The sequence below is a fragment of the Zeus faber genome (assembly GCF_960531495.2).
Source record: "Zeus faber genome assembly, chromosome: 2".
Classification (NCBI taxonomy): Eukaryota; Metazoa; Chordata; class Actinopteri; order Zeiformes; family Zeidae; genus Zeus; species Zeus faber.
The window spans coordinates 31,402,615-31,414,737 of NC_137189.1; the positions used below are offsets into that span (position 1 = coordinate 31,402,615).

The window sequence follows — 12,123 nt, forward strand, 5'->3', positions numbered from 1 at the left end:
CTCTATCCTGCTATAAAACCATGCCAAGCAGATCAGAAGTCCATAGCAAAAAGAAGAATAACTTGATACATTTCTGTGGGGAAATTTGTCCTCTGCATTTGACCCATCCTAACTATTTAGGAGTAGTGGACAGCGACAGGATTACAACCAGGGACCGACTCCAGTTCTAATTCCTTGGCCAAGGGTATCAGCAGGAGTGTGAAGCTCAGTTAGACAAGTAGACTTGTGTTTTCGAGTGTTTGTGTTTGCAAACATAAATCCTTGGTCAATCTTGACCGATCTTGCTCCTCCACCATGAGGTGAATCCAAGTCGGCTTACAGTTGTCAGAGAATGACCAGTTCTCATAAATAGGCTTCTCTTTCAGTCAAACGAGGATGTGTGGTTCTACGCCAAGCAATTGATTGATTCATTGGAGACCTTACTCACACGCACACATAAGAGGAACATTATCTTAAGTATAAAGGATCCATTCTTTGATAATGATCCACTTCCAAAGTAAATACCATATTCTGTTTTTATGAACCATTATTTATGCTTTAACAATAGATGTCAACGTGATTAGTTGTTAAAGTTAGGAGATTTTATCCAAATTACCAAGTGGCAGGTTCTTGTTGTTTAAAGAGACAAACCTTTCACAAATAAAAGGGCCTCATTTCAAATAGACCCGTGTGCCAACAAAGACAAGGAATTATTTCTGTCACTCATAAGACGGCATTTATGTGTTCAGATCCCTAAGTTTGGCACTTTTGTTTATGCTGTAATTCGTCTGCTTTGCTCCGCACCCCAGATGTTTCCAATTCATCCTGCGCTCTCAACACTATCATTAGATGAGAAAATTAGATTAGCCAGCCATCTGTGTGTGTGTGTGAGAGAGAGAGAGAGAGAGAGAGAGAGAGAGAGAGCGAGCGAGAGAGAGAGAGCCAAACCACACGCACTGTGCCCAGACCCGCCTAGCTGGACTTCCTGCTGATTGGCCCTGGCGGAGAGGAGAGAAAAATCTAATTGGCTGAGAATTTAGTGTCAGGCCAGCATTCTTCAGTGGACACACATGGCACATAAATGCAAAAACAGGGACACACGTGTGTATTCCTTATAAGTGTGTTTGTGGACAGGTGACAAATGCACACAGATAACTAAGACTAACACACGCAAGCAGGCAAGCATGCACACACACTTCTCAATCAATGTAATCAGATAAGCAGACAGTAGGATGTAGTCCAGCAAAGGAAACAGCTGTGTGTGTGTGTGTGTGTGTGTGTGTGTGTGTGTGTGTGTGTGTGTGTGTGTGTGTGTGTGTGTGTGTGTGTGTGTGTGTGTGTGTGTGTGTGTGTGTGTGTGTGTGTGTGTGTGTATGAATCGGTGATGCTGTAGTATTACATCTGATGTTGATGCACGTCTACGTAGCAGAACCTTGTTTTGTTTACACAGTGAATTTCCAAGCCCGTCTTCACAGCACCAAGTTCACTCTACTCTACAGAGGGTGGACTAAATAGCAGAAACACCTTGGAAAATATGAATATCTACGACCTAATAAGGAGTGTAGGTTATGCTGTCATATAAAACCTGAACTGTGTGTAGTGGAATATTCCACCATTCCTCAAGCAGAAAAGCCTCCAGTTCTTTGACGATGAAGGAAGTAGAAATCAACCTCATACTCTTGACTGAAACCAATCCTGAATTACTTCAGCGGTGTGTATGGGGGCATAATAATCGCGCGCCAGGAGAACATCATGCAGTAATAGTGTTTGCACCATAGGGTGCACCAGATCTTACAAAATGGCCTCTCAGTCCTTGGTCTTCATACGACCAAGGTACTACAAGATTGTTGAGACAAAGGCAGTTGCCAGTATTAATAAAATGTATTGGAAATGAAACTGGGGGAGAAAGGAGGTTATACCGTAATACCGTTTTTACACCAAAAAACGTGTGTAAAAGAAAACCCCGGGTACACCCGCTAATTTAATTAGCGGGTATACCCGGGTTTTTGTAAGGCGATTGACACCTTTCCCATTGCCAGGAGAAATGCCGTTTTTATTTTTATTTTCTGGTGTGTCACTTTCGATGTCACAAACATGGGGCGTGTCATGGTTCCAGTGTGATTGGGAAAAACACAATAGAAGTGACAGCAACTTAAACAAACAACGACATAAAACTGTTAAAGTTGGGAAGAAAAAGTATTTTTAGCCATTCAAAAGAATCCGATTTTTCGTGAACGACCCAACACGACAGTAGAAGCGGAATGGAGTATCCATGCTGCCGCTTCCCATACTGGTCTTTCGGCGTCCGGGAGCAGAGACACTCCTCCTATTCGGAGACCAGCTTGGGGCGGTGCTGGAATGGCTCGGAGCCCGGCGGGGAGCATGGGGGTTCTCTGCTGTGCTCCCCACGGAGCGATCCCACACTCAAAACACCTCATGGTTCCCCATGCGGGGGAAAAAAATCAATAACTTCTGTTTTTGATTTTGAATTCTAAATCGGATATGAAATGATCAAATGATCCGCGGATATTCCTGTCTTTTTATACGCCGACGTCCGAAACTTCAAAGCACGTCTCATCTCTTGGTCGTGCAGGTAAAGGGGCCAAAATAGCTGGTTGACCCATGTGTCCTGTTTACATCAGAGTTGGAGCTGGAGCAGATAAAAACCTGTCTATTGCAAGGTCATTTGACCCAGGACTATAACCCGGGTGTTGCCTTTCCCACTAATGACAAATGTCGGATGTAAGCAGGTGTAACCCCGTTTTTGGTGCAGTGGGAAGGGGGTATAACAGAGGAAACCCCCGGGGTCTGGGGTTTGACGATCCTCCTGTAGGGCAGAGCAGAGAGGGCGGTTAATTTTGCTACCGTTTTTGTATTTGGACCCGGCTTGTCCCCAGTCGTCCTAGAGGTTGGTTTGTTTTCGTGGTACAACAACCCCTCACCAGCCAGAAACCCGGGTGGTGTTGGCCACTTCCACGTGCCAATTGCCTGTAACACTGGCACTGGATAGTATTGTTCCTGGCTGGGAGACTGGCTATAGAGTTGTCCTTGTGCAGTGGTCTGATTTTGTGCCTCTTTAGCCTGTCACAGCCACAGAGTTCAGCAGGTGAGTGCGTCTTTCACCCTGATAAAAGCATTCCCCTACACAGGTTCTCCCCAGGGCTGCGTCCTTTCCCACCAGCATTTATTTTGTACAAAAACCACTGACACATTGCTAATGATAATGATCAGATTAGCTAATGATACAGCACTGGTCAGCCTCCTCCAGGAACATATAGCCCTGTTTTACATTATTCTTGAACACTTGAACACAGGACAAAAGAGGTGTCACATTTGTTTTAGGAAAGAATCCTCACAATGCGCGACCACTATCAAAGGATTGGACTGAGTACAATTATCTTTGGGTTTTCTGGTAGCAGACTGTGGTTGTACTGGGCAGCTCGCAGTGTGCAAAAGTAATAGACTGCGGTTGCTCTGATCTACCCGATGAGAATATGCAAGGTATCCCTTGGACAGAACAGTTATTGACTTTTATTTAACAGTTATTGTTATCTTTCCCTGCCCAGAAAGAGGTTAAAAATAATACATTATATTGACACTGGAACGAGTGCCTGGCTTTCAAAACAGATAACAAGGTCCACAATTTATTTTTCTTGGATGACTAAATGAATCGAGCTTTTACTCTGGCTCTCATATTTAATATGAAATGAATTCCAAACCTCAACCTAAATTGGGGGCAGAGCATTTTGTAAATTAGCACCTCGTTGAAAGGAACTTCAATTTAAAGAATTACAACACACTTAAATCATATATCCAAAACAACAAAGGCTAACGATTTTAATGCATGACACATTTGTTTTTCCAGGAACTGTAAATTGATTCCACCGTGGGGGGTTTTTGTAGAACGAATAGAAATGTTAACAGCATGCAACGTCAACAATAACATATGATAATAATTTCCAGATGAGAGCAACAGTCCTCAGCAGGAGGGGACAGAAAATCTTCTTTGTTTAGTTGGATTTAGCTGGTGGTGGTGGTGGTGGTGGTGGTGGTTGTGTGTGTGTGTGTGTGTGTGTGTGTGTGTGTGTGTGTGTGTGTGTGTGTGTGTGTGTGTGTGTGTGTGTGTGTGTGTGTGTGTGTGTGTGTGTGTGTGTGTGTGTGTGTGTGTGTGTGTGTGTGTGGACCAAAGCTTAATATTGATCATGGATCCTGAGCAGATGGACCACCCAAGCCACCTCCTTAAAACACAGATTATTAATCACGCTGATCTGAACATCCTATAAAATACAACACACTCGCACAGTGTATTTTAAACATTGTGTGCCAGCTTGTATTTATATTCATGTTTATTCATCCTTAATGTTCTTATTGATAATCTATGCCAAACATGCATGGTTCAAAAGCTCTTCATGAAGAAAAACCAGCACCAGCCTTTGTAGACTCAAGTGAGTGGAGAGTGATGATCATGAAGCGAAGCAGCTATTTTTCGGCAAACAGTCAGGGGATGGTACGCAGTCAGAGTTACTTCCTATAAAATTCCCCTTCCATTGTGTGGGTCCCACCACTCCTGTCTGAAACCACTGCTGTTTAGTATAAAGTTCCAGATGAATTTGAGCAGAGCAGCAGTTTGGGAGAAGCCTCTGAGTGGACAGAGAGCCGTGATGTCACTGAAACCACACTGTGCCGCCATCGTCTGCTTCCACTCAGCACAAACTGCATCAGATCTTTAACGTCCTTTCTACAGAGGAGCTTTAATGCACTGCAGGCCTGGAGACAGGGCACACACACACACACACACACACACACACACACACACACACACACACACACACACACACACACACACACACACACACACACAACTGTAGCTGCACAGTATACTAAACACCTACACACACAACTGTAGCTGCACAGTATACTAAACACACCTACTCACACAATCACACACACACACACACACACACACACACACACACACACACACACACACACACACACACACACACACACACTGCATTGTCACAAGCAAATGTACACATCACCAAAACTAAACACACGTACACTAAGTCCACTTAAATGCATATACTCAGGCATATACTGTACACACATACACACACACAGGCACACACACACATACACTGAAACACACGTTTCCACGACCACACACACCTTACTTCCTTCACACCGGAAAATAGCCAAACATTTGGATGTAACCTGACATTCAACCCTGTGTGTGTGTGTGTGTGTGTGTGTGTGTGTGTGTGTGTGTGTGTGTGTGTGTGTGTGTGTGTGTGTGTGTGTGTGTGTGTGTGTGTGTGTGTGTGTGTGTGTGTGTGTGTTAGAAGTCTGTTAGAAGTCTCTTTGCAAACATGGTGGGTCATTCTTGGGTGGGTTCTTTCCGTGGCAGGAAACACTGTTGAACGCATCATACTTGCACAAGGCCATAATACACACAAACATACATACTAACACTACATAGGTACTCTCTCTCGCACACACACTCTTGGCACTCAGCTGAAACAAAGTTGTCTGTCACCACTTAAAGGTGCAGTGTGTGGAATTTAGTGGCATCTAGTGGTGAGGTTGCAGATTGCAACCAACTGAATACCCCTCCCCATGGACGTGCAACATGGCAGTCTCCGTGGAGAAGACGGTGGCTGTGGAACTCACAAAAAACGCGAAAGGCCCTCTCTAGAGCCAGTGTTTGGTTTGTCAGTTCTGGGCTACCGTAGAAACATGGCTGTGCAATATGACGGCATTCGTGAAAGCGTACTCGCTCCCTATGTAGATAAAAACGTTTCATTCTAAGGTAACAAAAACATGATCCTTCTTATTTTCATGGGATTATACACTAATTAAAACATTCTTGGGAACATTATATTCCATTTCTGCCAAGTCTCTTCCATAGATTTCTACACACTGTACCTTTAATCGTGCGCACAGAATCAATAATAACATAAAATCTTTACCTGCTTGTGTAACATAATTATAGCCGTTAAACAGTGTTGGTTCAGATGTTATGGATGTTGTTGTGTTTAACATAACAGCTGGAAACTGAAGCGTGGCTTTATATGAGCTGTACATATGGTCAATAAAGTGAAATGTGCTGTACTTAAAGAGTACTTTACAACACGATAAACATTGTTTAAGAGTGGAGCCTGCTCACAAAGTTAAACTCAAGGTTTTAGTTCAATTTGAAACAACCGTAATAGTGCCTGCAGATATTGTAGAAGAAGAATCTTTAATCTTCACACGACACACCACACTACAACACATGCATACACACACACACACACACACACACACACACACACACACACACACACACACACACACACACACACACACACACACACACACATGCTTCGGATGGTGGCCGGTGAAATGTGGCCTCTGCATTTGACCCATCCTGGCTTGTCCTTCCTCTGGGAGGGGAGGGGGCACAGCCAGGAGCAGTGGGCAGCATTCGACAATGCGCCCGGGGACCTGGGTCCATATGTCCATCGCTGGTCAGACGATGATGTGTGCATGTTTTTGGTGGGGGTCCTTACTGATGTTAGATAGAGGAAACCCCCTGTGAGCACGGGGAGAACATACAAACTCCACACAGAAAGGCTCCTAATTGGGAGATAACCCGCCGGAGCACGGTGCCAACAGCACCCCAGGCGGGAATCGAACCCAGGACCATCTTGCTGTGAAACAGCAGTGCAATGCACTGTGCCACGTGCAGAAAATCATTAATCAAATGATCAACCATTTGAATTCATTAATATTTAAAATTATTTAAAGTGAAAATATATTGGATAAAACACAAGTGTGAATGATATTGTGATTTTTTTTGCAGCAGCAAAAGACAGGTGGGGCCTATACCCAAATATATGTCTGTAACAAGCTGACCAAAGAAAAACTCCAAATAATTAAGTATTTGATATCGCACACACTGTTGTGATTAGGAGCTGTCCGAGGATGAATGTAATTCCCTGCCATGTAGTCCGACACCCAAATATCAGCCCAGACACCAGGAAAGCAGCTGTGGAAGATGGAAAAGCTGTAAGCGCCCCCCAGGGTCACACTGAAAACAAAGTGTTTCGTTTCCAACCCTGGAGATGAAATGAAACACCTGAAAGTCACATGTGCATTCCGCTGAGAGAGTTGAGCAAAGTTCAGCTGAGAGAATCATGTAATATTCTGCTGAAGGTCATGCAGCATTCTGCTGAGAGATTTGTGTGTATTTTCCGTCATGCAATATTCTGCTGAGCTACGGAATGTTTTGATGACCGAATCATTTAACGTTCTGCAGGGAGCGCCGTGTCACGTTCTGCCGCTTGTAACGTTCCGCTGAGTTACGGAACTTTCTGCCGAGAGAGTCGTGGAAGGTTCTGCTGAGAGTTGCATCACGCATCATGCGACGTTCTCCCTGAGAGTCATGTGACGTTCCGCTGTGAGAGTCATGGACGGTTCTGCTGATTCATGTAACATTCTGCTGATCTGTGGTCGGTGGTGGTCGATTCCCAGCAACCTGCAGGTGGACACAACTCTTTTGAGAATGGTGTGTGTGTGTGTGTGTGTGTGTGTGTGTGTGTGTGTGTGTGTGTGTGTGTGTGTGTGTGTGTGTGTGTGTGTGTGTGTGTGTGTCTGTGTGTGTGTGTGTGTGTGTGTGTGTGTGTGTGTGTGCGTGTGCGTGCGTGCGTGCGCCCGCGTGTGACGGCCATTTTGTGTTTACTGTCTCATAACACCATCTAAAGCTTGAGTCATATTGACCTTTCCGAGATCAGTCACAGAAACAGTTAAACAGATTGTTAAAGCTCTAGCTCCCCACAGAGCTCTAGAAGCACCAGTTAAAAACCAGAACAACGTCATATATTTTTATGGTAAACATCCATTTCCAAACATTCTGGGAGCATTTTGATTATTTCACATCAACAGATGAATGTTTTATTTGATAAAATACAGACAGTGTCATCAGGGGCACTTCTCTTGATTTTGGCACGGCAGGGGGGACACTTGGACGGTGTCCGTCAGGAATAAACATCAGTCTTCGCTAAAGTAAATAACCTGCACAAACGTTGTGAAGGCCAACTCTGCAGAATTCTCGCTGCTGTTTCGATCTGTGTTTATTTCACAACGAATCGACAGTCATGCCAGCTGCGCATCGCTGTTTATGCCCTGTGCGAGTTGCGTCCAAACGGAGGGAAGCGAGAACTCCACTTTTACAACGAGGCATGTCTGCTTCTGTTTCTTCCATAAACATTTCTTTTCACCGCGTCTTTTTTTAACAAAGGTGTCACCGACACTTTGGTTTATTCTTTTTGCGCAGCAGTAACACCGCAGAACTCACTAAAATCGCTGTAAATGGGCTTTGGAGACAGAGCAACTGGTAGGAGGGTTGAATTCTATTTACACAGATTGACTGTGCAGTATAGAAAAGACCTAAAAACTGCTGCTTATACTATTGATGAGAGCAAAATCCTGCACGGCATGTCTTCACGTGAATCAAGGTGACAAAGGAGAAACCAGGTTTGAGTCCCATCGTAGAATACATTCTGTCGCTTTTTTGGATTTGTAAAGAGATCAAATAATTACAGGCCTTATTAAAATGTTGATTCCAGTCATTTATAACAGAAAATAAAAACGATCTTACGGTTCATAGCACAGAAACTCACCATTCTTCTCACTGTGATTGAATACAGTTCAACGTAATGTAATGTGTATTTTTTTCTACTTTTTAATCAACAGTAATATTACATTCTATTTTCAACTGCTTTTTATTTTAGAGATGCAGCACACCCAAAGCGTTAGGTCGGCCAGAGGAACTTCCTGTTTCTCGTCACTTACGTCTGTGTATATTTGCCAAAGGAGCTAATACACAGAAGTGCAAAAGAAACAAACCCTGGGGGAAAAAAACAATGCGCCACTTTTTTTCAGTTTTATTGTATATATATACACGTGTATTTTTTTCTACTTAAATTAAAGCATTTACACAACATGACACACTTTTGAGATTTGATATTTGATCTGATTTGAGAGAGTGTCTGTGTACTGGATGGTACACTGACAACCACATCAGGAAGAGAGTAACCACGGTAACCGACACCATGAGTTGAACCATAAGTTAAACGCCAACGCCGCTGCTGTTATTTCGGTGATTTGTGAGGGAACTGTGGGGACCGTGGTGAAACACGCTGAGAACGGCGGCGTTGTGTGGATGCCATCTCGCCAAGTTTTCCTGTCGGGCTTAAAAATAACAAGTCTTCTGGTTGACACATTGACACAGTCGTAGCTCAGATGGAACACTGTCCAGACACCACTGATGTAGCGGTGGGGGTGTGGGTGGTGGTAGGGGGTTGGGGGTGTTCATGGCGTCAGAACGTCACATGACTTGACTTCGCCCCAAAAACCCACGTGCACTCACATGGCATCCACGTGTTGGAACAAAGTCTCCTCCCCAAAAGAAAGAAAAGTTTTTGAAAGAGGTAGAGATGGAGAGATGGAGAGAGAGAGAGAGAGAGGCAGAAGGAGAAAGAAAGGGAGAGAGAGAGAGAAGGATAGAGAGAGACACAAGGGGAGAGAGGGACAGAGAGAGATTTCGGAAACTTTGAATTTTTTACAGAGAAAAACTTAGTGTCAGCTGCCATTGACTGACTTTAAAAACAGGCAGTTTAAATGCTGTAGTTCTGCAGGCAACCAGCAGAGGGAAACAGTGAGCGCTGGCTTGACTTTCACACACCATCCTGACACAGTACACACACACACACACACACACACACACACACACACACACACACACACACACACACACACACACACACACACACACACACACACACACACACACACACACACACACACACACACACACTCAGTAAATCAGAGCTGGGATCAGCTACTTTATGGGGATCTCCTCTTCCTCTCTCATCCAGAGATGCCGAGCCCTGGAGGCCTTTCTGCCTTTCTGTACTGTCTGGATTAAGCTTTCAGGGTCCAGGTTCAGACTGAAGTTAGCAAAAAAAGCAAACAATTCTAAAAATACCAGGATGTGTTCTTGAACTGCCAAATAAATGGAGGATTAATTGGTTGGTGAACTGACTAAATGCATTGACTCGGCATGCATTTCTCTCTCAGCCAATTCGATTTTTCTCTCCTCTTCGCCAGGGCCAATCAGCAGGAAGTCCAGCTAGGCAGGTCTGGGCACAGTGCGTGTGGTTTCTCTCTCTCTCTCTCTCTCTCTCTCTCTCTCTCCAATGTCCGAAAACCTCTTTCTTGACCGAATTGACTGGTGTGGATGACAGGTTCGAAATTGTGATCTAGGTCGCCATTGTCCCGGAGCTGTTTCTATCAACTTATAAACAACCTATAATTGATGAAGGTTGGCGTATGGTTGACAGTTGGTCATGGCTAGTCAAACAAAATGACAATTAGAATACAGCAATAACTTTATTAGCTCCGTGGAGTCAATTTGGGGCACAATGTACAACAAACCACAACATAGTGATAACCAGTCAGTACAGAACACCAGGCAATGGACAAATTCAACGCAACATGTGTTTGCACCGTCTGTTCTATGTGTTTTGTTGGATTAGTCACGAGCGGCCTCGACCACGCCTGGCCGCTTCCCTCGCACACACGCAGTGTTTCTGAGGGTTTGGCAAATAAGATGTTATTGTGCCGTTAAAGGTTATTCCCTGCGTGGTTTGTAATGGAAATGGAAATGGAGGGGGGGCATATGGCTCTGTGTGATGTTGTTTGTGCATGAGTCAGATGGTCACAGTGAAGAACTAACGCAACTCGGTTTATTAGCAACAGACTCGAATCAGTGTGTGAAATACCCTGTGGTGATGTGTGGGGGGTCCCGTCTGGGAGCGTTCCAGACATCTGTATCACATCATTTATCAGATGCCTTGTAAATTGAATTGCACTAAGTACATCTATCTCCCTACCTATCTGTCTGCATGTCTATTTAACTTTAATTTTTTGCAAGTCTGTGTCTCAGCATGCAAACATGGTGCTTTGTTCATAACCTGTAGCTGCACTCATGTGTATTTCTTCCCAGTACAACCAATGGCCACTGACACTGGGGACAACAATCCAGTCATAATTGGAGATTATCTATCCCTATATGTCTATTGTCCATCCATCCTGATTTTTTTTTTTTTTAACCCGTCCCTTTATTTTATCTCTCAAAGCATATCTAACTCTCAAGTTGGAGGTTAGGGCTAAAATGTCAGTTCAGGTAATTTTTCGTTACAGGTACATGTCGCCATCTGGTGGTAATTCTTTAAACCATAACAAAAAACTACCGGTATATACAGTATATAATATAATCACAGAATATTGAACGAAAATCACTATTATTAAGTCAAATGCTACAAGTTAGAATGCATTTACTGTGCAATTTTCCAAAGTCTTAAATGACGTTATTTTCAAAAATTAAAAAAATTAAAAGTGAAAATCACCCTTTTCTTAATTGATTGTTGGACATGTTCTTAAACAACTAAAGACACTGACAATGCAAAATGCTGTGTTAATGCGAAAAATAACCAAAGATGCATACAGTATGTGGGTATACGGGACACTGATTAAACCTGTATGTAAAAACAACAGACTGTGGGTCTAACATACAGTAGTATCGCGGTACTTCAGAATAAATAATGTCCCAGTGGGTTGGACTGGTAGTCGTCCCAGTACTTCAGAAAAGTTATGTCCCAGTGCTTCAAACTGGTCTTCAGGTCTCTATTTACTGCTTGTTTACCAAACGTCACAGCTTGTCAACACAGCTCTGGACACAACTCTGGACCTATGGCGAGCCATTACAATGCCATAATATTCCCAAGATGTTTTTTTGCTTTCACTTACAAACATACAAGAAGTACGAATTGTCCTGTTGCTTAAACCACATAAGTCAATATCAATACCTCCACTGCTTTATTCAGGCCCGCCAAAGAATTCTGACAACCAGTTGAATGCACGCCGTGCGCTTGTGTTCAAATTTACATCCGTGACAATATAACATTGAAATACAAGAGACGCTGCCGCGCTCCACTCACGCTTTTACCAGAGAACTAATGAGGTCAAATATGAGTCTGGGTTTAACCAACGGCAAGTAAGAACAAAGCGCGTGTGCCACAGGTTGCCCACCTTCTCTGT

The 12,123-nt window shown here is 43.7% G+C and overlaps 1 protein-coding gene across 1 annotated transcript in view; it reads right to left on the minus strand.

Annotated features, from left to right (window-relative positions):
* Nucleotides 1-951: 951 nt before the first annotated feature.
* adgrg7.1 (adhesion G protein-coupled receptor G7, tandem duplicate 1) overlaps nt 952-12,123 on the minus strand; it is a gene marked incomplete at both ends in the record, with an annotated part of 30,294 nt that continues 19,122 nt past the window's right edge. Inside the window, 2 exons of the mRNA XM_080023857.1 lie at nt 952-977; nt 3,226-3,282. Of these exons, the coding sequence (XP_079879983.1) occupies nt 952-977; nt 3,226-3,282 (83 nt within the window). The remainder of the gene's footprint in view (nt 978-3,225; nt 3,283-12,123) is intronic.